This window comes from Chiloscyllium punctatum, chromosome 1 (assembly GCF_047496795.1).
Source record: "Chiloscyllium punctatum isolate Juve2018m chromosome 1, sChiPun1.3, whole genome shotgun sequence".
Lineage (NCBI taxonomy): Eukaryota > Metazoa > Chordata > Chondrichthyes > Orectolobiformes > Hemiscylliidae > Chiloscyllium > Chiloscyllium punctatum.
Window position 1 is genome coordinate 9,613,142 of NC_092739.1, and position 27,495 is coordinate 9,640,636.

Below are 27,495 nucleotides of genomic sequence, written 5' to 3' on the forward strand. Positions count from 1 at the left end.
TCTGAAGAGATTGCTGATGACATGTGCGAGGATAATGATATTCGGGAAACCATGACATGGAGGAGCCAGTATTGGACTACAGTGGACACAGTTAAAAATCACACAACACCAGGTTATAATCCAACAGGTGTATTTGGAAGCACTAGCTTTCGGAGCACTGCTCTTTCATTGGGTAGCTGTGAGCAGGATCATAAGACACAGAACTTATAGCAAAAGATCAGTGCCATACAACTGAATTCTGAAGCTTATGATCCTGCTCTACGGTTATCTGATGAAGGAGCAGCGCTCTGAAAGCTAGTGCTTCCAAATACACCCATTGGACTGTAACCTGGGTTTGTGTGATTTGTAATTATATTCAGCAAAAGCCACTTGACACCCCCACCTCCCTCCAACCCTAGCTGTGATGGAGGAAGGAATTGGAACATGGTTTCAGTGCCTGGATAGATCTAGAGCTGCCAGCCAGGATTTCCAAAACGACAATGGTCCGCCATGCCTACACGATGAAGAAGTGAGAACTGGAGCAGGGAGTGCAGAGAGGAGGAGGAGTATAATACAGCGATGGAACCTGGCATGTCCCAGTTCATGTGTGGCTCACTTAGAAAGAAACACAGCAATCATCTGGAACACACATTCTGAATCTGCTGGGTTCCTCTGATGTTCAGCACAAAGTTGTGCCACAATTGATAATCTAGTCTTAACTCTTTGTCTTCACAAACAGAAGATGACTTTGCAGGTGGCATGTAAAATGGGCATTATGGGAAAATGGAGCAATCAAACAGATTTTAGTCTGTTTATTGTCAACACAATGCTAATTGGTGCAGCGACTGCAGAAGCTCAGAAATACAGGTTTGCAGTGCCACATCAGTGTAAGATAACAGAACAGTAACTGGAATAGATGACCATGGATGTAGGCTTGCTCGCTGAGCTGGAAGGTTCGTTTTCAGACGTTTCATCACCATACTAGGTAACATCATCAGTGAGCCTCCGGATGATACCAAGTATGGTGACGAAACGTCTGAAAACAAACCTTCCAGCTCAGCGAGCAAAGCTACATCCAGAACCTCAACCTGAGCTATAAACTTTCTCAAAACCCACTTACAGATAATTATGTTGCAGGGTGGAGTCAAAACCCTAAATATCAGCTCACCTAAATCGATATTACAGTATAGCTGAATGGATCGTTGGCAAAGAGAATAAACTAGTCAGGAATATAAAAAGACTATAAAAAGCCAATTAAAAATAACTAGATTATCCTCCGTGTAGAGCAAATAATTTTACATCAAACAAACAACAGTTGGTCATACTACATAGCTCGAAGGAAGATGCCAGTCAGGAGATGAAGGGAACACTTCTGCAGTTTACTTGAGGTCTCTCCATGGGTTACTTGGTCGAGGGCGTTCGGTTCCTCGTTGAGAAATCTGGTATTGGGAGGTGGGACGAGTGGGACACCAACAACCAATTCCCCCGAGCCTCCAGAACTTGCCTCTTACCACCCTCCACCTCCCACCCACAGGAACCCCCTACTTTCAAAACCCCAGCTGCCATCACTCAGCTGATTGCAGTCAGATTTTGTGTTCTGTGTATCCCGTATTCTGTGGTGATGTAGTTTTCCTGTGAACACCTTTCAATCACATGAACGCCAGCATCTTACCTTCTGTTGGTGATGGAATAACAGCATTGCAAACCCTTCACTGGAAAGCTGGAACAGCTCATCTTTTGTTTGGCATGCTGTATTTCTAGCATCTTATTTTTAAACTTTTAATTTTTTCTTCACACATTCAGTCTCTGTAATGCCCAGGTCTCTTAATGATGGACCTAGCCCGAATATAGTTTCAGGTATGTGGCCGTCCTGTTGCTATGTGCTTCTAACGCATTCAATCCCTTCTGGAAGGGATGCCTCAATATTTATACCTCAGCTACTCCAAATGGAGGTTTTTAGGATGATAGCTCGGAACTCCTGAAAGACGACAGGAGCTGTTAGCCCGTTATCTGAGAACGTGTATTTTAATAAAGACAAAATAACTGCAGATGGAAATTCAACGGGTGCTTGGCAAAAGTTTGTGTGTGGGGCTGATGGGATGTAATAGCTAAAGGTGTCAAAAAACCTTTAAATGGGGAGAGAGCGACTTGAGATAGTGAGGGGCTGACAAATTCCCGACTCAACAGCAAGCCATCCTCTGCAGAGTCTGTTCGAAATGCATTTCACGCACATTTTGGGCTGAATCTTACTGTTTCAAGGCTAAGTTACAGGTCACATCAAGTTTGTCGGAGGGATTTGAACGGGTTTTCTCTCTGAATCTTACCAAACTCGCATCCCTCTGGCTTGTACCAAGTCCGATGTTCACCCTATGTCACCAGGCACCACGTGCCATTCACCAGATATTCCAGAATTGACTGGCATCCTTGGCACCTGTGTACCATTGTGTAACCAGGCAATCACTGCTATTCTGGGTCAGTCATGCACGGATTCTGACGTTTGTCCCAAACATGGCGGACAGGGGTAAGTTGGTGCATGTAGGGACCTTGAGTTCCTGCTGGACAGGGTGACACAGATGTGGGACTCACTGCTCCCCTGGAGCCTGCAGTGGGGGCTGGTCACCAGACCATGCCAGCTTGGCCAAAAATTACCAACTGGGTTCAAGCAGTCCCAGCCTTCTGGAGAAATACACAGCTATCCAAGATCAATGACCCTCCCCCGTCTCCCACAATCCTCTCTCCAATACCTCATGCTCACTCTGCCTCTGCTCCTGTACCCACCTCCCACCAAGGCTCACTCTCGATCACTTTCGCTGCTGTCTGCAACACCTTCCCCTCTCACAGTCACCCAAACCCTGACGCCACTAATACTGCTTGCTCTCTGTGCTGTCGAAGCGCTTGCTAAGGACACTTCCCCACCTACACCAACAGAAATGGCGCTGGGAATTCCTGGGATCTGCTCAAAGCAGGCCACGGTGTTAAAATTCAGCCCTTCAGTTCCGCAATCTGATGACTTGAAGAGACTGTTGTTTGTCGTTTCACAGGACGTGGGGGTCACAAGCTAGACTAGTAACTGTTCCTCATCCCTAATTGCCCTTAACTAAGTGGTAGCAAGCTGCCATCTTGAGTTGCTGCTGTCCATGAGATGGAGTTATGTCCACAGTGACATTAGGGAGGGCGTTCCAGCGATAACAAAAGGATAATGATATCGTTCCAAATCCAATAGAGTGTGGTTTGGAGAGAAACCTGCAGCTGATATTTCCAAGCAGCTGTTACCTCGTCCTTTTCATAGAATTCCTACAGTGTAGATGCAGGCCATTCGGCCCATCAGGTCCACGCCAGCCCCTCCAAAGAGCATCCCACCCAGAGTTACTTGTCGCAGAATGGTGTGCTATTGTGTGCCCATCCTAGATCTCCTGTGTCCTATCAGACTCCTGATCACTGCTGCATGGGAGCTCACAAACTATCCGCAAGCTGTATACACAAGGAATATCGAGCAATCAATCACAACTGCCTTCAAAATCTGAGCCAATGATGTTAATCTGAGATGTGGATTTGGGGATAAGGATTGGCCAGGACATCAGCCATAACTCCTGTCTTCTGAGAGGAATTCACATTTCATCCAACAGATGGCGCTTCCAACACTGCAGGGGTCTGTCGGTACTGTGGTGGAGTGTCAACCTAGATTATATACCCAGATCCCTAAAGAAGGCCTCGAACCCACATTATTCTGACAACCACCTGTTTGAAAGAGCAGCGTTCTGAAAGGTAGTGCTTCCAAACAAACCTGTTGGACTACGACGTGGTGTTGTGTTATTTTTAACTTTGTTCTGACAACGTGATTGTAAAATACATTCATTGTGAGTACATTTTGAAATGAATTTTTTTGGGACATTCTGAGGGCGTAAAAGGTGCTATACAACTGAGAGTTTCCCAGTCTGGAAATACATATTAACTGCTTATTTCGTAGAGATAATTTTTAAAATACAATTTAATAATTATACGAGTCATGATAGTGGGAGGTAGACTTTCATTTGAACTTATTAATATTTCCTGTGAGTATCTCCCCAAAGTGAATTCAAGGTTAATGTAAAGAGAATATCATTGATCAATCTTACTTACTTCAGGAAATCACATTTGTTGGAGCGATTTTCATTGTAATGAGTTTTCTTTAAAAGCTTGCTAAGGTGGAGAGGGAACCAACACAGAGCAAAAAGCACAACTAGAAACAAAACAGTCTTGGCTACCTCTCTGCGCTGTAAAAAAATACAAAAAGTAAGCTTTAGTTCAAATAGTCTTAGCCAGTTACAGAGAGTATCAAACAAAGCTCACATTCTTTCACTCGCGTTGGTAAATCAAGGGCCAATGACAATTCTTGGATCTATTTATCGAACAATTAGGTGTAACAAAATAACATCATGTATGCTGGTGAAAGGGAGTTTTTTAAATGGAGAGTAATGATTAGATTCCCTTCAGTGTGGAAACAGGCCCTTCAGCCCAACCAGTCCACATTAACCCAAGCACGGCCAATTCACCTCACCTGCACATCTTTTAGACTGTGGGAGGAAACCAAAGCAGCCAGAGGAACCCCACGCAGACGCAGGGAGAATGTGCAAACTCCACACAGACAGTCACCCGAGGCTGGAATTGAACCTGGTGTTGTGAGGCAGCAGTGCTAACCACTGAGCCACCATACTGCCCCACTAATTGATTTTAATTGCTCTAGCATCAAGTGTAAAAATGTGTGATTAAATAAAATTTCAACGCAGCGAAAGCAGAGGGGGCTTGGATCCTTCTCAATCAATAGTCTTTCATCTATCAGCTCAGGAAGGATCAAGGAGAAAGATCGGGGGGTAGACTGTTTAAGAGAACAAGAGGGTTTGAAGAAGCAATAGGCTAAAATAGTAATGAAAGAGACAGGGAATACCAAAAACAAAATCTGGTTTCTTCAATTAAATCAAATTCAGTGACAGCAGCAATGAAGATTAAAATGAAGGAGAGTGAGTCTATTAGATTCTATTTTGAAACTTTTTTTATTTCTTAGAAAATAATTAATTTTCTGAAAAAAAAACCATTGTCCACCACTAAAAGTCCAGGTGGAAAGTTAAGAGCTGATTTAGTTCTGAGAGTTTGGAGAATCTATGCTACATTAAGAAGTTCCAGACCTACTCGTTTCATGTCTGGCTCCCCATACAAAGTCCTGGGTTGGTGAATCAAGCTTTTGTTTTTTTTTTAAATGGAATTATTAATGGTGCAATTTGTCTCATTAGGCTATTTGTTCACAACAGTGTCACTCACAAACCTGTAAGGATATGATGCAAAAGGTACACAAGTTATACACAAACTGCTGAGGCATTGGCACTTGGGTTAATTATACGTTTAGTCTCGAGAGCACACAAAAACACCCTTCAGTCCACTGAGTCTGCACCAGACAAAACCAGACACCTAACTATTTTAATCTAATTTTCTGGCACTTGGCATTGCAAATATCTTGACATTTTGTCACTGAGATATGTTCACATTTGCACACAGCTTCTCTGCGGCATTAAACTATAGTTAAAAATAAAACTTACCCGTTTCAAGTGCTCACTCAAGGCAATCCTCAAACTCTTGTTCCTCTTGCTTAACATCTCACTGGTCATTCGGGCATAGAAGAAAGCAGTGCAGACAAGGGGCATGCAGAAATAAAACCCAAACATCCACCAATCCTTCACATTCATGTAGAACTGAAAGAAAACATTTTGTGTCCTGTGAGACAGAAACCGGCCAGACAAGACGTTCATAGAGACAGCATCTTTGATATTTTCTTTTAATATTGGAAAATCTAGCTGAAAGACCAAGGGCCACAGTGCAGGACTCAGTACGTGTTTGGAAAGACTAATGGGATATTTTCAAGTTGACTGCAATGCCAGTAGAGCCTTGACAAAGCAAGAACTTTCTCTTTAATCTGGTTAGATTTCTGAGGTTGGAGATACTTAAACAAATTAGCAGCCTGGTCATCCTTGCTCTTAAGCTCTTCTGCAAGGTAATATTGAATACCTGGTGCCTACAGATTCCTGGATTTGAGAAGATTTGTAGCTCAGGTTGAGGTTCTGGATGTAAGTTAACTCGCTGAGCTGAAAGTTTTGTTTTCAGATGTTTCGTCACCATACTAGGTAACATCATCAGTGAACCTCTGGACAAAGCATTGGTGGTATGGCCCGCTTTCTATTTATGTTTTTAGGTTTCCGTGAGTTGGTGATGTCATTTCCTGTTTTTTTTTCAGAGGGTGATAAATGGGGTCCAAGTCAATGTGTTTGTTGATGGAGTTCTGGTTGGAATGCCATGCTTCTAGGAATTCTTGTGCGTGTCTCTATTTGACTTGTCCTAGGATGGATGTGTTGTCACAGTCAAAGTGGTGTCCTTCCTCATCTGTATTTAAGGATACTAGGGAGAGAGGGTCGTGTCTTTTTGTGGCTAGTTGATGTTCATGTATCTTGGTGGCTAGTTTTCCGCCTGTTTGCCCAATGTAGTGTTTGTTACAGTCCTTGCATGGTATTTTGTAAAGAACATTAGTTTTGCTCGTTGTCTATATGGGGTCTTTCAAGTTCATTAGCTGCTGTTTTAGTGTGTTGGTGGGTTTGTGGGCTACCATGATGCCAAGGGGTCTGAGTAGCCTAGCAGTCGTTTCTGAGATGTCTTTGATGTGGGGGAGTGTGGTTAGGGTTTCTGGATATGTTCTGTCTGCTTGTTTGGGTCTGTTGCTGAGAAATCGGTGGACTGTGTTCATTGGGTAACCGTTCTTTTTCAATACATTGTATAGGTGATTTTCCTCTGCTCTGCGTAGTTCCTCTGTGCTGCAGTGTGTGGTGGCTCATTGAAGTAATGTTCTGATGCAGCTTCGTTTGTGGGTGTTGGGGTGGTTGCTTCTGTAGTTCAATATTTGGTCAGTAGGTGTTGTTTTCCTGTAGATGTTGGTTTGAAGTTCCCCATTGGCTGTTCGCTCGACTGTGACGTCTAGGAATGGCAGTTTGTTATTGTTTTGTTCCTCTTTAGTGAATTTTATGCCAGTAAGGGGATTATTGATGGTCTTGAAGGTTTCCTCTAATTTGTTTTGTTTACTGAAGACAAAGGTGTCATCCACATAGCAGATGGGTTGGATGGTTGGCAGGGCTGTTTGTTCAAGTCTCTGCGTTACTGCCTCTGCTCAGAACCCTGATATCAGAGTTCCCATGGGTGTTCCATTGGTTTGTCTGTAGGTTTTGTTGTTGAAGGTGAAGTGGGTGGTAAGGCATAAGTCCACCAGCTTGAAGATACTGTCCTTGCTGATGAAGTTGGTGGTGTTTGGTGTGTGTGTGTTTGGGTCTTCTAATAGTGTTTCCTTGGTTAGGTTGATGTTGATGGATGTGAACAGGGCTGTTATGTCAAAGGAGACCATTATTTCATCCTCTTCTATCTTGGTGTCTTTGACGGTCTTCAGGAATTCCTGGGTGGAGTGGATGGAGTGGTGGGAGTTTTCTACCAAGTGTTTTAGTCTTTGGTGGAGCTCCTTGGCTAATCTGTACATTGGCATCATGGTAGCCCACAAATCCACCAACGCACTAAAACAGCAGCTAATGAACTTGAAAGACCCTACACAGACAACAAGCAAAGCTAATGTCATTTATAAAATACCTTGCAAGAACTGTAACAGGCAGAAAACCGGCCACCAAGATACATGAACATCAACTAGCCACAAAATGACATGACCCACTCTCACTAGTATCCTTACATATGGATGAGGAAGGACACCATTTTGCCTGGAACAACACATCCATCCCAGGGCAAGCCAAACACAGATTAGCATGAGAATTCCTAGGAGTGTGGCATTCCAACCGGAACTCTATCAACAAACACGTCGACTTGGACCCCATTTACCGTCCTCTGAGAAAAAGAACAGGACATGGCATCACCACAGGAACTGACATCACCAACCCAAGGAACCCGAAACACATAAATAGAAAGTGGGTCACTAACAGCAGTGTTTCACCGGGGGCTCACTGATGATGTTACCTAGCATGGTGACAAAACCGGCTGAAAATGAACCAGTGAACAAACATACATCCTGATTCCTGGTTAGTTATACCATACTTCTATCTGGAGATGCCCCCAAGGAGCAGAAAGTCACATCCTGAAATTTAAGACAACCTTTTATGCTTTCAGTTTCTGATTGAACTGTGATTTATCTCTGAACAACAAATATTAAAAAATATACACTTAATGGTAAGGTCCTGGAGAATGTTGCTGAACAAAGAGACCTTGGAGTGCAGGTTCAAAATTCCTTGAAAGTGGAGTCACAGGTAGATAGGATCATGAAGAAGGCATTTGGTATGCTTTCCTTTATTGGTCAGAGTATTGAGTACAGGAGTTGGGAGGTCATGTTGCAGCTGTACAGGACATTGGTTAGGCCACTGTTGGAATATTGCGTGCAATTCTGGTCTCCTTCCTCTGGGAAGGTTGTTGTGAAACTTGAAAGGGTTCAGAAAAGTTTTACAAGGATGTTGCTAGGGTTGGAGGATTTGAACTATAGGGAGAGGCTGAATAGGCTGGGACTGTTTTCCCTGGACAAGTTTATAAAATCATGAAGAGCATGGATAGGATAAATAGGCAAAGTCTTTTCCCTGGGGTGGGGGAGTCCAGAACTAGAGCGTGTAGGTTTAGGATTAGTGGTGCTGAAAGAGTGTAGGTTTAGGGTGAGCGGGGAAAGATATGAAAAGGGGCAACGTTATCACACGGAGAGTGGTACGTGTATGGAATGAGCTGCCAGAGGAAGTGGTGGAGGCTGGTACAATTACAACATTTAAGAGGCACTTGGATGGGTATATGAATAGGAAGGGTTTGGAGGGATATGGGCTAACTGCTGGCAGGTGGGACTAGATTGGATTGGGATATCTGGTCGGCATGGATGGGTTGGACCAAAGGGTCTGTTTCCGTGCTGTACATCTCTATGACTCTATGACTGCTGATGTTGGGAATCAGAAAAAAAAGCAGAAATCGCTGGAAAAACTCAGCTGGTCTGGCAGCGTCTGTGGAGACAAAGCAGGGTTTCTGAAGAAGGACCTGACCTGTTAACTCTGTCTCCACAGATTCTGCCAAACTGGCTGAGCTTTTTCAGCAATTTCTGCTTTTGTTTGTGATTTGTCTCTGTTTGTTTTAGATTTCACATTCCGAAAGTTCAACTGTTTCTCAGCAAACATGGTGATTATATCAATTGATTAAATCTTGTTTACAAACTTTGTACCAATATTTTTCTTCTGTCTTAACAGTTACTTCCTTCCCAGTTTTGACTTTTGCTCTTGGATCAATATGGAAGGGGAGATTTCCCCACGGTGCTGGCCCCAGGTCCAATGAAGGGTATATGTGAAGTCTACCATGATGTATTCGGTCTACATGCTTTCCAACACACTGCAGTTATATTTCATTGTTACCTTGACTGTAGTTAGAAAGGAAAACAAGGACTCACAATTATCAAGTGCCCTGAAAGGACACAGTCCTATTTAATCACCACCTCTGTCAACCTTCCTACTTGTCACACTGATTGCTTGATATTCTGTGTGAATACAAATTCTCTCCAATAAGTATTCGGAATACCAAAGGCATGGCTTTCAATCCCCACCTGTAAATTCTGTCTTCTAGCCACTGCCTTCATGTCTCTCCCAGCTGTCTGAGATTGAACCAGACCACGTGCAAACTCACCATTGTGTTTGAGATCGAGTTGAACCTTTGACAGTGCTACATCACTGTGACTGACTAAACTATTGCCTCAGCTCATTTGCTGTTGAAACACTCATCCATGCCTTTGTTATCTCTCGACTTAACCATCTCAATGGTGTCATAGCCTCCTTCCATCTGCTCTTAATTACAAACTCATCCAACTCTCTGTTGCTTACATCCCAAAATGTAACAGATTCTGTTCATCATTTCTGTGCTGGATAGCGTCCTGGTCTACTAAGACCGAAACTTTAAAATTCTCATCTTGTTCTCAGATCTCTCCTTGCCTGATCTTATCTCTGCAACCTCTTTCACTTTCTGAAGTCTCCATGCTCACCCAATCCTGGTCTCTTGAGAATCTATAATTTGAATAGCTTTAGCACTGACAGCTGTGCCTTTGGCCCTAACCTAGAATCATAAAAGCCCAACAGTGTGGAAAGAGGCCATTCGGCCCATCAAGTCCATACTGACCCACCCCCACCCCAAAAGAATATTCCTGTATTTTCCCATAGCTAATCCACTTAGCCTGCATATCCCTGGACACTATGGGCAATTTAGCATGGGCAATCCACCTAACCTGCACAACTTTGAAGTGTGGGAGGAAACCGGAGTACCTGGACACGGGGAAGAGAGTTCAAACTCCACACAGACAATCGTCCGAAGCTTAGAATTGAACTTGGGTCCCTGGCACTATGAGTCAGCAATGCTGACTACTATGTCACCATTCTGCCCAACCTCTAGCATCACCTCACTGAACTGCCCCAGCTTTTTAGTCTTGTTCCTTGGAAACTACCTCTTTGACCAAGTTTTTGGCTATCTGTCTTAAAATCTCCTCACTGGCCTTCGTCTTAAATTTTGTTTCATACCAAAACATCTTGTGTTGCTGTAGTATATCAAAAGCATTATGGAAATGCAAGTTGTTGTTGTTGTAAATTTGTTATATTTTGCCCTTGATGGCCTTAGGATATGCCAAAGCACTAAACAGCCAGAAAAGAGTTATAGCTGGGGGCAGGGAAATTATGATGCGGTGAGGCATGACTTAGGACGGGTAGCTTGGAAAAGTAGGCTTCAAGGCAAGGGTGTAATCGATATGTGGAGCTTGTTCAAGGAGCAACTATTGAGTGTCCTTGATAAGTATGTACCTGTCAGGCAGGGAGGAAAGGGCCGTGTGAGGGAGCCGTGGTTTAATAAGGAATTGGAATCCCTTGTTAAAGGGAAGAGGGCGGCCTATGTAAAGATGAGGCGTGAAGGTTCAATTGGGGCGATTGAGAGTTATAAGGTAGCCAGGAAGGACCTGAAGAGAGAGCTAAGAGCAGCAAGGAGGGGACATGAAAAGTCCTTAGTTGGTAGGATTAGGGAAAACCCAAAGGCTTTCTATAGGTATGTCAGGAATAAAAGAATGACTAGAGTAGAAATAGGTCCAGTCAAGGATAGTAGTGGGAAGTTGCGAGTGGAGGCTGAAGAGATTGGGGAGACACAATGAATACTTTTCATCAGTATTCACTCAGGAACAGGACATTGTTGCCAATGTGAATACTGAGTCACAATTAATTAGAATGGACGGCTTTGAGGTATGTAGGGAAGAGGTGTTGGAAATTCTGGAAAGGGTGAAAATAGAAAAGTCCCCTGGGCCTGATGGCATTTATCCTAGGATTCTCTGGGAAGCAAGGGAGGAGATTGCAGAGCCATTGGCCTTGAATTTTATGTCCTCGTTGTCTACAGGAATAGTCCAGAAGACTGGAGGATAGCAAATGTGGTTCCCTTGTTCAAGAAGGGGAGTAGGGATAACCCTAGTAACTATAGGCCGGTGAGTCTCACTTCTGTTGTGGGCAAAGTCTTAGAGAGAATTGTAAGGGATAGGATTTATGAACATCTGGACAGGAATAATGTGATCAAGGATAGTCAGCATGGTTTTGTGAAGGGCAGATCGTGCCTCACAAACCTTATTGAATTCTTTGAGAAGGTGACTAAGGAGGTGGATGAGGGTAAAGCGGTAGATGTGGTGTATATGGATTTTAGTAAGGTGTTTGATAAGGTACCCCATGGTAGGCTACTGCAAAAAATATGGAGGTATGGCATTGAGGGTGAGTTGGAGGTTTGGATTAGGAATTGGCTGGCTGGAAGAAGACAGAGGGTAGTAGTTGATGGTAAAGGTTCATCTTGGAGTGCAGTTACTAGCGGTGTTCTGCAAGGATCTGTTTTGGGACCATTGCTGTTTGTCATTTTTATAAATGACGTGGAGGAGGGGCTAGAGGTTGGGTGAGCAAATTTGCGGATGATACGAAAGTCGGTGGAGTTGTTGACAGTGAGGAAGAATGTGTCAGGTTACAGCAGGATATAGATAAGCTGCAGAGCTGGGCAGAAAGGTGGCAAATGGAGTTCAATGTGGGTAAGTGTGAGGTGATTCACTTTGGTATGAGTAACAAAAAGATGGGGTACTGGGCTAATGGTCGGATACTTGGTAGTGTAGATGAGCAGAGGGATCTTGGTGTCCATGTACACAGATCTCTGAAAGTTACCACCCAGGTAAATAGTGCGGCGAAGAAGGCATATGGCGTACTGGCTTTTATTGGTAGAGGAATTGAGTTCCGGAGTCCTGAGGTCATATTGCAGTTGTATAAGACTCTGGTGCAGCCGCATCTGGAGTATTGTGTGCAGTTTTGGTTGCCATACTATAGGAAGGATGTGGAGGCACTGGAACGGGTGCAGAGGAGGTTTACCAGGATGTTGCCTGGTATGGTAGGAAGATCGTATGAGGAAAGGCTGAGGCACTTGGGGCTGTTCTCATTGGAGAAAAGAAGGTTTAGGGGTGACTTGATAGAGGTGTACAAGATGATTAGGGGGTTGGATAGGGTTGACAGTGAGAACCTTTTTCCACGTATGGAGTCAGCTGTTACGAGGGGGCATAGCTTTAAATTAAGGGGTGGTAGGTATAGGACAGATGTTAGGGGTAGATTCTTTAATCAGTGAATCGTGAATTCATGGAATGCCCTGCCAGTAGCAGTGGTGGACTCTCCCTCTTTATGGGCATTTAAACGGGCATTGGATAGGCATATGGAGGATAGTGGGCTAGTGTAGGTTAGGTGGGCTTGGATCGGTGCAACATCAAGGGCCAAAGGGCCTGTACTGCACTGTATTTTTCTATGTTCTATGTTCTATGTTCTAAAAGTGTTTGTAAAGCGTTGTCAGTGTTGTCATGGAATTAGTAGCTACTGTTAAACCACTGGAATAACTAAACATGTAGGAAGTGACTGATTAAAGGCAACTACAGAGTCCAGAGTGTGTTGCTGGAAAAGCACAGCAGGTCAGGCAGCATCCAAGGAGCAGGGGAATCGATGTTTCGGGCAAGAGCCTTTCTTGATGAAGGGAGCTCCAGCACCCCACTCACGACTCTGATCTGCATTCCTCACTTTCTCCAAGGTAAATACAGGCCAACCATCCAGGCAAACAGTTACTGAAGAGCTTTCAAGGTGAGCTATTGTGTTTACTGGAAGTCAAACTTGACCAAGAGGGTGCAATGAACTTTAGTAATTTCCTTTTGTTACTTAAACATTTTTCTAATGTATTAACTCTCACTTTACAGCAATCAATACTGCTTCCAACTTTACATCACAGTGGTGCAACCATCAGAATCTCGTGTGGGTTACCCTGCCTCTGAATTATTAACCAGCAGAATGGGGACCCCACTGTCCTATAAATCCCAACCCATGAATATAATCATTCTCTTTACATTCCTTCACCAAAACAGCTATCTCTATTTAAAAGATTTGAGCTCTTTATTTGGATCTGTTAAGCATTAAAATATCTTCTTTCTTTCCTGCCTCGTGTGTTTCTCTTGATCTTGAGAATTGAAAAATGATGCTTGTGAACTAAATTATCCATGGAATGTATCCAGGAGGGAGGGTTCTGGTCAGCTTCGATAGGTCGTGTAGTTGTTCAGAATAAATCCCAACAGGATGGGTTCAATTCCTGTTCTGGCTGAGGCTACCTTGTGAGGTCCTTTCTCACCTTGTCCCCTGAATGTGGAAGGGAACGACCGCCACCGACAAAAAACCTTAACATTGGGATAAGCCCAGGATTCCGTGTTGCAGCAATTTATTTTTTTTTAAGGCACGTTCCGTTTGGAATCTGTTCCATTCTGTGGGTGCTGTGCTCGAAGGCAGGACTTTCCCTCATGGTCTGCTGATTGCTTCAACCTCGGCAAGTTCCTCAGCAGTTTTTGTCGGTGGCGGTCGTTCCCTTCCACATTCAGGGGACAAGGTGAGAAAGGACCTCACGAGGTGGCCTCAGCCAGAACAGGAATTGAACCAATCCTGTTGGGATTTATTCTGAACAACTACACGACCTATTGAAGCTGACCAGAGCCCTCCCTCCAGGATACATTCCATGGATAATTTTGTCCACAAGCATCATTTTTCAATTCTCAAGATCAAGAGAAACACACGAGGCAGGAAAGAAAGAAGATATTTTAATGCTTAACAGATCCAAATAAAAAGCACAAATCTTCTAAACAGAACTAGCTGTTTTGGTGAAGGAATGTAAGAAAATGATTATGTTCATTTGTTGGGTTTTTATGGGACAGTGGGGTCCCCATTCTGCTGGCTAATAATTCAGAGGCAGGGTAACCCACACAAGATTCTGATGGTTGCACCACTGTGATGTAAAGTTGGAAGCAGTATTGATTGCTGTAAAGTGTGACTTGCCTTTATCAGAAAGGGCGTCCCATCTTACAGACTTCCCTTCCAATCAGATTAGCCAGATTTCTTGCCTCGGCAGCACCAATCAGGAGTGGTGGCTATGCTTGGACTACAAACGGTTGCCAGGGCGAAACTGTTTTGACAGACAGCTAAGCCCATGGATCGGGGAAAGTAGATTGGGATGTGGGGAGCAGGTTCAAGTGGCTTGTGAGGGGGTTAAAAGAGAAAGTTGGAAAGGCGTCTCTCATAGCAACAGGGATCTTGTAAAGGGGACCTTGGCTGCTGCCAGTCTGAGCAGCTAAAGCTGTCAGGCTCCTACTGGTGATGATGTGTCCTTGCCTTAGTAACATACCACTGGCACTAGGATGAGGTCCTTCCGTTGACATTAACTGGCTGCATCGGATCAAGGATTGCATGGTGTCAGAGTGGTTCGCACTGCTGCCTCACAGCACCAGGGTTTGATTCCAGCCTCGGGTGACCGACTGTAGGGAGTTTGCACATTCTCCTCATGCTTGCGTGGGTTTCTGCCGGGTGCTCACGTTTCTTCCCAAAGTCCAACAGCATGTAGGTTAGCTGGAGTGGCCATGCTAAATTGCCCTGTACGGTCCAAGGATGTGCTGGCTAAGTGGATTAGCCAGGGCAAATATGGGGAATGGGTGCGATGCACTATGGAGACTTAAAAGGCTGAATGGTCTCGATCGGCACTGTAGGGATTCCAAGACAGGTCGATAAATTGTCACCTCCCCCAATTCATATAATTTCAGATTGACAGGGGAGGGTGCGTGTGCAGAGACGGCAGGAGAGCCAGACACAGGAGTTTACAGACCCCACCACCTCCCACCTCTTACCTTCAAAACCACGAGCAGGGGAATGTCAATTCCAACCCCACAACTGAACAGATTTGATAGGTCAATGAGTACTGCAGGTACTCCTGAACTTGAAAGGTATTGAATCATCAATGTTTGGGTGGCACGGTGGCTCAGTGGTTAGCGCTGCTGCCTCACAGCGCCAGGGACCCGGGTTTGATCCCAACCTCGGGCAACTGTTTGTGTGGCGTTTCCTCTGGGTGCTCTGTTTTCCTCCCACAGTCTGAAGATGTGCATGTTCAGTGGATTGGCTATGCTGAGTTGCCCAGGTTCCAGGGATGTACAAGCTGGGTGGATTAGCCATGGGAAATACAGAGTTATGGGGCAAGGATAGGAGGATAAGCCTGGGTGGGAATGCCCTTTGGAGGGCTGCTGTGGACTTGTTGGGCCAAATGGCCTGTTTCCATACTGTAGTGAGTTTATGTCATGTTTTTCAAATGAGTGGAAGGCCATTCAGCCAATCATACCCATGTCAGTGCAACAACATTGCTGGCCCCATTTTTCTGCCCTCTTCAGCAACTTCAATATTTCACGCAGAGGGTGGTACGTGTGTGGAATGAACTGCCAGAGGAATTGGTGGAGGCTGGTACAATTACAGCATTTAAAAGGCATTTGGATGCGTATATGAATAGGAAGGGTTTGGAGGGATATGGGCCAAGTGCTGGCAAGTGGGACCAGATTAGGTTAGGATATCTGGTCGGCATGGACAGATTGGGCTTTCTATGTTATACTTCTCTATGACTCTAAGTGCTTCTCTTATTATTCTCAGTTGTGATTTACTTGCCTTTCAATAATCACCGAGTTAATTTATTTCAGATCTTAATGCCTTTTAATGTGGAACATTGCAGTGGAGGAGATCATAGCAGAAAGTGAGACTGAAACTTTATCTAAATTCAGGCAAATAACATGCAATGCCCAAAGTTTTGCTTATCCTTTCGCTTACAAAATATCATGACAGCAACTGTAGAACAATTGAATATAGGTAGTGCACCATGAAACACAGGTACAGAGAACACCTTCTTTTATGTTAGTTAGAGCCAAATTGGTGATGTGTCTGGCAGGAAGCTGACAGGATAGTTTTAAGCCTGAAGTCATGGGAAAGACGGAGATTTTAAAGTTAATCAGAAGGCAGGCTGAAGGGAGATTGAAGGTTAGTTTGCAAGAAAGAGGAATCAAAGATGTGCTTTTCTGAGATGGATGATGATAATCATTTTGAAAGGGAGGGGGTCAGTTCCCTTTCAGGAGAGGGAATTATTAATAATGATGACTGCTGCAGGGCTGGCATTTATAAAATAATGGAAATTAGGTATCAATGGCTTATTGGGAATGTGAGCAAGGAAGTGGGACAAGCTCTCATGGAACAGGCGAGCTCAGAGTGGACAAAGGTGGAGGGAAACTTAAAGAGAAAAGAAAGTCAAGGCTAAGGGAAAATCTGAGGGAAAGCTTGGCTTGATGGGAATAGTGAAGAGGGTGAGCAAAGACAGATGAACATGAAGTCACAACTCTAACCACAAAGAGAATGGCATCCTTGCATATATTGTTAGAGATAAACTGAATACTCTTAGGTATTGAGATTATTGAGAAGATTTGTAGCTCAGGTTTAGGTTCTGAATGTAAGTTTGCTTGCTGAGTTGGAAGGTTTGCGCTTAGATGTTTCGTCACCATGCTCGGTAACATCATCAGTGAGTCTCCGGTGAAGAGCTGGTGTTCTGTCCCGCTTTCTTTTGAAACAAAAAGGGGGGCGACACGGTGGCTCGGTGGTTAGCACTGCTGCTTCACAGACCCAGGGTCTCGGGTTCGATTCCAACCTCAGGCGACTCTCTGTGTGGAGTTTGCACATCCTCCCCGTGTCTGCGTGGGGTTTCCTCCGGGTGCTCTAGTTTCCTCCCACAGTCCAAAGATGTACAGGTTAGGTGAATTAGCCAGGCCAAATTGTCCATAATGTTCAGGGATGTGTAAAGTTAGGTGTATTAGTCAGGGGTAAAATGTAGAATAGTAGGGAATAGGTCTGGGTGGGATACTCTTTGAAGGGTTGGTATGGACTTGTTGGGCCAAAGGGCCTGTTTCTACACTATAGTGATTCTATTTTATGATTCAAACTTGCCATCTGAACTCTTAGGAATGTAAGAAATAAGAAGAGTAGACTTCAATGCTTTCTGAACCTGATCACCCTCATGAAATATGATCACAATTAATCTTCAGTTTCAACTCCACCTTCTTGCCTGCTCCTAATACTGCAAGTTATTCCACCTTCCAAAATCCCTGCGCTCACCCAATCCTGGTCTTTTAAGTGTCCCTGTGTCTTCCTCGCGGGCACACACAGAAGTCGCAGCAATTGGCTGAGTTGTGGTGAGAATAGGCATTGCCTCTAGCTGAGGCAGCCTGTAGCAACAAGTGCTCAGGCACGACAGGCCAACAGCAGGCTGGCACTGTGCCCACCTGAGGTCGCAGATCAAAGTGGGACCCAGGCACAGACAAGGGGAAGGAATGTGTTGGTGGGTGAATTAGTGGCTCAGCAGTGAAAGAGTTACAACTGAAAAGGTCCAATTCAGATTCAGTCAGAAGTGTATGTTGTAAAACAATGTAAGCAGGTAGCAAAATGGCGGGCTACGGCGTGATTAATAGAAACAAGGACACAGCCTAGACTGTCCAATCAGCAGGAAGGCATTCAGTGAACAAAAACAATGCAAAATAAGTGCCATTTGGTTGTAAAATGGCCAGATTTGAATTTGAGTCTGTGATCCTCAGTGGTGAAAAGATGAGAACCTGTGGGATTTTGTAAGTGTTCGGTCGTAGACTGACTCTCCCACACTACCTAAGAATAAATGCCTGTAACTGTACCTGTGACTCCTGGTGGTTTGTCAAGTTGAACCACAACAGCACACAAAGCTGGGTCTGGCTTTCAGCAGCGTGCCTCCCCCTCTCCCGAACCCAAAATGTGGGCTCTTCGAACAGGCACTTAGTGCCTTTCACAAGGAATCTTTCACAAACCCTACAAACAAACAGACCAGGGCCTGCTGGCTGTGTTCTCACACAGCAAACCTCCTGCAACAGCTGACTTTCTACCAGGTCATTATATGGCATGGATTGCCCACTTAAAGGTCTAACTGGTCTTGGGGTGGGAAGAGCATCCACAGGGTTCCCTGTTAGGTATTGGAATGGAGCCCAGGATTCTGCCCATGGAGTCTGGATGGATGTACTTCCATCGGGAAAGATTCTTTTCCGAAGGTTAGAGTTGACTAATGGCAGAAGTTTGCTTGTTCGCTCGTGAGGATAAGATGGCACATTGATCGTTTGAAAATAAACTTTCTGGAAAAGATTGAGATACAGAAAGATCTGCATTCTGTTCATTTTTATACCATAAGTAAATGAAGCCATGATGGTTATAGTTCACCCGAGGAACCTGAGAAGAAATGGATGGAACACATGTGAGATTACATGGACACGGCTGAGCTTACACAAGGCTGCATTTTGATGTCAGTTGTGAATGCAAAATTGGTCGTATGGTAGGAGGCAGTGGGTGGTGGTGAGGTTTGTTTTTCAGAGCTGAAAAATGTGTTGCTGGAAAAGCGCAGCAGGTCAGGCAGCATCCTAGGAGCAGGAGAATCGACGTTTCGAGCATAAGCCCTTATGCCCGAAACGTCGATTCTCCTGCTCCTTGGATGCTGCCTGACCTGCTGCGCTTTTCCAGCAACACATTTTTTTCAGCTCTGATCTCCAACATCTGCAGTCCTCACCTTCTCCAGGTTTGTTTTTCAGACTGGACGACTATGACCAGTGGTACTGGGCCCACTTTTGTTTGTCATTGGTATAAATGATTTGGATGAGGATCTGGGAAGACTGGTCAGTAAGTTTGCAGATAACACCAACATTGATGAAGTAGTGGACAGTGAAGAAGGCTACCTAAGATTACAAAGAGATCTTGATCAATTAGGTCAATGGGCTGAGGAGTGGCAAATGGAGTTTAACTTAGACACATGCGAGGTATTGCATTTTAGTAGTACAAACAAGAGTAGGACTTGTACAATGAATGGTCAGGGCCTTTGGAAAATGTAGTAGAATAGAGAGACCTCGGGGTTCAGGTACATAATTCTTTGAAATTTCCATCACAGATAGACAGGGTGGTTAAGAACCTGTTTAGCATGCCTGCCTTCATTGCTCAGAACGGTTTTTTTCTTTATTCATTCACGGGGTGAGAGAGTCACTGGCTAGGCAGTATTTACTGCCCATCCCCCAATTGTCCAGAGGGCAATTAAAAGTCAACTGCTTTGCTGTGGGTTGGGAGTCACGTGTAGGCCAGACCAGATAAGGATGGCAGTTTCCTTCCCCAAAGGACATTAGTGAACCAGTCGACAATGGATTCATGATCACCATAAGCTTTCTAATTTGAGATATCTATTGACTTCAAATCCCATTGTCTGCTGTGGTGGGATTCAAAGCTGGGTCCCCAGAAGGTTGTCTGAATTAGCAGTCTACTGATAATGGCACTCGGCCATTGTTCCTCCCTCCCCATATAGTTTTGACTACAGGAACTGGGATGTCATGTTGAAGTGTACAGGACATTGATGAGGCCTGTTCTGGAGTACTGTGTGCAGTTCTGGTCGCCTGTTAATAGGAAGGATATTACTAAACTGGAGAGGGTTCAGAAAAGAAGTTACCAGGATGTTGCTGGGAATGGAAGGTTTGAGATATAAATATAGACCCAAAACACTGGGACTTTTTTCACTGGAACATAGATAAGCACATGGATGATGATGGGATAGTGTAGGGGGACGAGCTGAGAATAGTTCACAGGTCGGCACAACATCGAGGGCCGAAGGGCCTGTTCTGCGCTGTATTGTTCTATGTTCTATGTTGTATAGGAGGTTGAGGGGTGACCTTATTGAGGTTTATGAAATCATGAGGGTCATAGATAAAGTGAATTCCCAAGGTTGGAGGGAATTCAAAACAGGGGGCATATTTTTCAAGGTGAGAGGAGAAAGATTTAAAAAGGACATAACTTTTTTAACCCAGAGAATGGTTCACGTGTGGAAGAAAGTGTCAGAGGAGGTTGTGGAGGCAGGCACAGATACAATGTCTAAAAGACATTTGATTAAGTTCAGGAATAAGAAAGGTTTGGAGGGATATGGACCAAGTGCAGGTAGGTGGTTAGTTTAGTTCGGGAACATGGTTGGCGTGGACTGGTTAGACACAAGGGTCCATTTCCATGCTGTGTGATTCTATGATTCCATGGCTGTATGAATGTAAGGTGCAGGTCATTCATGATACTTATATTTGCCAAAAGACTATATGGGATTTTGTACTGGACCCTGCTCTGATTAGAAAACCATTTCTGAAGGGGACTTGGGACCTGTCTGAACAAAGCAAGCAGTTGTGTACCTCCTTAACCAAGCAGATTGAAGATTTGTGACTGAGCCATGCAGAAGTGGAACTTAATGACCCTTTCTCTCAGAGGGTTACGAGTCTTTGAAATTCCCTTCCTCAAAAGGCAGTGGGTGCAGAATCTTTAAATGTTGTTAAGGCAGGGGGAGATAGAGTCATGATTACCAAGGGGATGTAAGGTTTTTGGCTACGTGCAGGAATGTAGAATTGAGGTTATAACCAGAGCAGCCAAAACAGGGCTGAGCCGAATACCTTTTATTTTAGAATCCCTACAGTGTGGAAACAGGCCCCTAGGCCCAATTGTCCATACCAACCCTCCAAAGGGTAATCCACCCAGACCCATTCCCCTACCCTACCCTATATTTACCCCTGCCGAATGCACCCAAATGTATGGGCGATTTGGCACAGCCAATTCACCTGACCGGCACACCTTTGGATTGTAGAAGGAAACCCACGCAGACACGGGGAGAATGTGCAAACTCCACACAGACAGTTGCCAGAGGCTGGAATCGAACCTGGGTCCCTGGCGCAGTGAGGCAGCAGTGCTAAACACTGAGCCACCATGCTGCCCCAAGCCCTTTTCTCTTTATTCATAGAAGTGCCCTTCAGATTATATTAAATGAGTGCCAATCATCTACAGAAAATGAAATAAATAGACAGAAAGAAACCTGGAATTAAGAGGGGAGAAATTAAAAGGGACAGGCATTTTTTGTTCAGATCTTCAATAATAGCTAGAAGCTGAGGCCATGGGACTTCAACTTTGTAACAGTCAACAGTCAATTAAGACACATCACACCATTAAAAAAACAATGTTCATTGGAATAGATAAACCCTTTGGTGTGCATAGTCAGTATCTCTCACATATTAAAGCAACCCCACACAGTTGGTGTGTGTCAAAATTGAGCCTTGTTGTAAGTTACATCTTTGGTTGCCCTTTCTTTAAACGGTTGTTTGATGCTAATGTCTTATGGTAGTCTTGAATCACGTTTCGATGCCAGATGGTGTTTTTCTCTTCTTTTTTGTTTTTAAATAAGACCTTTTGGCATTTGACGACAACAACACAAAAAATCAGCAAAAAGGACAGCAGAAAACAAAAAGATATTTCTGGAAAGGCAGGGTTAGTCAGGCAGCAACTTTCAGACTTTCTACACGTAACTCTGCAAGAGGCGTCACCAGATATTGTTGTCTTATTTACTCTTTAGTGAGAGTGAGTGCTAACAGCCCGACCTATACGTCTACTACAGAATACTGGCCTTCATATAAAGTTCACAGCAAGTACAAGAATATGGGCCTGAACTGAGATGCTAGAGACAGTGGACCTGAGAAAATAATTGCATCGACTCACTGTTTGTGACACCCATTTCTTATCATCTTCCTAACCTTGAAGAACTGTTGTGATTCTGTCCATTATAGGGGTCTTGCTGAGTTGGAAGTATTTGACAATGATTGTTTCCAAATGAATATTCCTAACATGTTCTCACATCAAAACACATTTCGAAACAAAACACAGGAGATAAGAAGCCACCACAGATAATCGTATCAAAAGCCCGTATAGAATATCAACATTGAGCAGATGTTTGAAACCAAAGCAACTGAAAAATATTCAATCTCTGGATATCCTTTCTAACAAGAATTTTCCTTGCCCAACTTGAATTTGGAAACACAAAGCTATCCACTTGATCAACATGTAATCATGTGGAGTGAAATTTACATAAACAAGGACGGTATTTAGATTAGATTCCCTACAGTGTGGAAACAGGCCCTTCGGCCCAACAAGTCCACACTGAGCCTCTAAAGAGTAACCTACCCAGACCCATTTCCCTCTGACTAATGCACCTAACACTATGGTCAATTTACCTGACCTGCACAGCTTTGGACTGTGGGAGGAAACCCACACGGACACAGGGAGAATGTACAAACTCCACACAGATAGTCACCCAAGGCTGGAATTGAACCTGGGTCCCTGGCACTGTGAGGCAGCAGTGCTAACCACTGAGCCACCGTGCCACCCAATTTAGGGAGCAAAGTTAAGCCAGCACAATAATGAACAAATTGTTGGAAAGGTTCATAGGGTTGGGTGAAACACAAAAGTTACACCCAATTTTATTCTCCATTGAGATCAATTGGGGAATTCCCTGAAACTTCCAACCAGGAATTTCATTAAAATGTGACAAATTCATTTATGAGGATTTTTAAACTGGATTAAAATTCCACGTGGGTTGAATCTTGCTGGTGGGGCAATTTCCTCACATTCCCATTTATTTCTATATCAGTGTCTTTTATTCTAGCCATATTCATTTCTAAAACTGCAAAAGAATAATTCAATCAAAAATAAAACTTATTTGATGCTGAAGAGAGTCTAAAATTAATAAAAAAGTCAGTAAATGTTGATCCTGTATCTCATGTTCTCTCCCCATAAGGTAAAGCAGATACATTTGCTAATCTTTAGAAATACAATCTTACCCGATTAAACTCTGTTGTTGGCAGAATAAGGCATACACTGTAGTTTTGTTTACCATATTCCAATGTTACCATATTAAAAGCAACAGCCTCAGGAACCGCCAAGAGGCTAGCAAGGATCCAAATGCCAATGATCTCTAAGGCAGTCAATAGAGGCACTCCAATCCCCTGAACCCGGCTCCAGGAGACAACAGCCCGATACCTGTTTCAAAACAATAGGAGTCACAGTCAGCTTTAGTTAAACAGAACAATACCTTATCCTTCTCATTATCTTGTACTTCTATACAAAACTCCAAGTGGCAAATATATAATACATAGAGTGTACTATGATATATAAGAGTGTACTAAAATGTGTTCCAATTAGAACCAGTTCATCAACAAATACTTGACACTCAAAATCCATTACTGTCTGAAAGTATACAATCCTGCTTGCTGTACAAGTTACACTCGGTAAGATTCGCATAGTACAGAAATAACACATTCTACCCACCTGGTCTGTGCCAGCTCTCAGACAGCACTACAGCCTTCTCACACTCTATTTACCACATTTAAACCAAACACTCTATCCATCAACCTCTTTCTCTCATATACTTATCGAGCCCGTACTTAAATGCACCTATGCCATTTATTTCAGCTGTTCTATCACAGAGTAAGTTCCATATTCTCACCGTCCTTTGAGTGAGGAAATTTCTCTTGAGTTCTTCCCTGGATTTATTATTATACTGATCTCATATTTATTGTGTCAAAGTTTGTGAGAAGATTTGTAGCTCGGGTGCTCGTTGTTGTGGTTCTGTTTGCCGAGCTGGGAATTTGTCTTGCAAACGTTTCGTCCCCTGTCTAGGTGACATCCTCAGTGTTTGGGAGCCTCCTGTGAGGCCTGGCTCCCAAGCACTGAGGATGTCACCTAGACAGGGGACAAAACATTTGCAAGACAAATTCCCAGCTCGGTGAACAGAACCACAACATTTATTGTGTCATTCCAGGTGTGGATAAGAAATTTGGGCAAAGGGATCAGTATTTCAGAATTGTAGTCCTATCTCCAAATGCAGTCTCTTCAAGTACAACTTCACACTCAGTGTAAATATAATTCTAAACTTGTCCTGAGAAACAATCAGCCTGAATTTTATACTCCCAGACTGTAAGGCAGTAGATGACTAAATAAAGTCAGAGGACTGATATACAGCGTCTAACTCTAAACTCTGGGCAGCTTTGTTTAGGGTGGCTCCTCTGTCTAGTCAGAAGTTTTAAGGACTGTCACATTCTTGTCCGTCATCCTGTGGGAGGGTGATATGCCTCAGGAAAGGAGACCTCCAGGCCAGCAGATGTTGAGCAAGGGGTTCAGATTGAATGCTTCAGTGAAGCCAGCAGAGAGAAAGATGTAACCTTTTTAGAAAGTGGTCCTTTTTGAAATCATTGCCCGTAAACTAGAACTGCTTTCCAGCATTTATTTTTCATTCCACACTCAAAGCCCTACATTGGCAAGCAACTGAAAATAGACTTATTGTAGCACAGGAACCTGCAAAAACATTTTTTATTAGATTCCCTACAGTGTGAAAACAGGCCCTTTGGCCCAACAAGTCCACACCAACCCTCCGATGAGTAACCCACCCAGACCCATTTCCCTCTGACAAATGCACCTAACACTACAGGCAATTTAGCACGGCCAATTCACCTAACCTGCACATCTTTGAGACTGTGGGAGGAAACCCACACAGACACGGGCGAACGTGTAAACTCCACACAGACAGTCACCTGAGGCTGGAATCGAACCTGGGACTCTGGTGGTGTGAGGCAGCAGTGTTAAACACTGAGCCATCGTGCCATATTCTCTACTGGGGGTAATACAGGAAGTTCTGATAAATTGATCCTACCGTTTATACTAGGATCAAAAACTGATGGATTTTCAGGCATTTCTTTTTTTTAAATGTTGGAGTTGTTGGCAAAGCCAGTATTTATTGCCTATCCCTGACTGTCTTAGAGAAGATGGTGTTAAGCTACCTTCTTGAAACACAGCATTCCGTGTGGTGTAGGCATACCACAATGCTAATAGGAAGAGAATTACAGGATTCGTACCTCATGAGTGACAGTATAGTTCCATGTTAGGAGAGTGTGAGAGTTGAAGATGAACTCGCAGGCACTGCTGTTCTCATGCATCTGCTACCCTTGTCCTTTCAGATAGATGTCATATTTAGAAACTGTTGTCAAAGAAATTACTGCTTTGTATCTGATAAATGGTACATTCTTCAGCCAAGGTGAACTAGTGGTGGAGAGTGATCGATGGAGTGCCAGTCAAGAGGTTACGTTGTCCAGGATGATGCTGAATTGTACTCATTCTAGACAAGTGAGGAGTTTTCTGTCACATATCTAACTTGTACATTGTTGATGGTGGACAGGTTTTGGGGAGCCAGGAGACATGTTACTCAGTGCTGGTTCCCCACCTCCTGAGTGTGGAGGTGGTGTTAGGTGTGTTGCTCTCTATGTCTTTTTGGTGAGTGCGTTCTTTAGGTGTTTATACAGTCAATTATGTGCAAAATCTATTATGTCTGATTGAATGAGAACACTCTTGTAAACAAGATAAAATTTATTGCAGCTCTGTAACTATTTGCAGGTTATAAGAACAGGCCGTATGTTACCTTAAAGGCTGTCGGTAAGATCTCCTCTTAGTTTTGCCTCCCCCGAGATCTTATTTTACTCTCCCACCAAGCCCTCATGTCATGATCATAGTGGGTGGTGCTTTAACACTCACCCCTTTCACAGCAAGGTACAACATCTCCCCCTAAACTTTTTATAATACCTATTATTATATTTAACACAATCCCATCTCCCTTCAAGTCTTAGACTTTACACATGCAAACAGTCTGGCTGTCTTCCTGATAGTCTCTGTTTCAGGTTTACCATTTAGTTCATCCTAATCAATAATGTGAGGATGGTTCCTCTGTAATGGGATGCAGTACCTGCAGTTCCTTAGTATACTTTGGCAATACGAACAGTATACTATCTCACAGGTTTACACCTGTGTGGCCTACTGTACATTTGCTGTTTAAATTCTCGATCTGTACCTGCTACCCTGATTCTAGCCCTGGCAAATGGTGTTTATTCTAATGTGTGGCCTACTGAACTTGACAGAAGTGATGGTTATCATGTACCAATTGGTAATCGTGAAGGAGTAAGTATGGAGCAATTTCTTCGGCAGCTGAGTCTTCAGTTTTTGACCCATCAGTAACTCTGACAGTGCCAAATCACATTGGAGTGGATCCATAATTCAATAGAACTGTGTCACAATCTGAATTCATCTTCAAAAGTGACTTAACCATTCTGATCCCACATTTGGCATCCCTGTTAGATTCAGGGTTACCACAGTGAGCTTGTCACATACTCAAATCCTAAGTTGGTTACTAAATGGCTGATGCTCTCATTCACAAATTGTGGTTATTTCAGGCAAATAGCTACATCAGGAATACCTCATGTGTTGCGATTATCTAATTTAAGATTCAGATAACTCTTCCATACACTTCCAGTGCAATTTCTTAACCTTGATCCATCAGGAGAAATAATAATAGAGATAAGATTTTAATCAAATACAGTCAAATCCATCCACACACATTGTTAAGGTCTGTTTGGGAATTTAGTTGGGCGTTAAAGGCTCATTTTGTCCTGTCTGTGGATGACACATGGCCAACAACTGCCAATAAGTTCCTCAATGTTGCTGGATATCCCAGGCCAGCATACTGACAACTGGGCTCTGGCTTTGCACTGGGTGACTATCAAATGTCCTTGCTACACTCCCCAAGATGTCCTCTTGAAGTGAAGCTGGGATGACTAGTCATAGAATCCTCGAGTTGTACAGCATGGAAACAGATCCTTCAGTCCACCTTGTCCATGCCAACTAGATATCCTAAATTAATCTAATCCCATTCCTATTCATCTACCCATTTCGATGTTTTTTGAATGTTGTGACTGTACTCACCTCCACCACTCCCCTTAGCAGCTTATTCCATACATGCACCATCCTCTGTCTGAAAGCTTTGCCCCTTAAGTCCCTCTTGTATCTTTCCCCTCTCACCTTAAACTTATGCCCTCTAGTTTTAGACTCCCCTAACCCTGGGAAAAAGACCTTGACTATTCACAATGTCCACGCCCTTCATGATTTTATAAGCCTCCTTCGGGTCATCCCTCAGCCTCTGATGCTCCAGGGAGAACAGCCCCAGCCTATTCAGCCTCTCAGTACAGGTCAGACCCTCCAGCCCTGGCAATATCCTTGAAAACATTATCTGCACCCTTTCATATGTAACAACATCTTTCCTATAGCAGGGTGACCACAACTGAAAGCAGTATTCCAAAGGTGGCCGAACCAATGTCCTGTATAGCCGCAATATGACACAGCC

General features: G+C 43.7%; 1 protein-coding gene across 1 annotated transcript in view; it reads right to left on the reverse strand.

Moving 5' to 3' along the window:
- Positions 1 to 27,495, reverse strand: part of ednraa (endothelin receptor type Aa) — a 54,605-nt gene that overhangs the window by 12,167 nt on the left and 14,943 nt on the right. The window contains exons 3-5 of the mRNA XM_072568534.1: positions 23,114 to 23,312; positions 5,550 to 5,702; positions 4,099 to 4,232 (exon numbers count right to left, since the gene is read on the reverse strand). Coding sequence (XP_072424635.1) covers positions 4,099 to 4,232; positions 5,550 to 5,702; positions 23,114 to 23,312 — 486 coding nt within the window. The remainder of the gene's footprint in view (positions 1 to 4,098; positions 4,233 to 5,549; positions 5,703 to 23,113; positions 23,313 to 27,495) is intronic.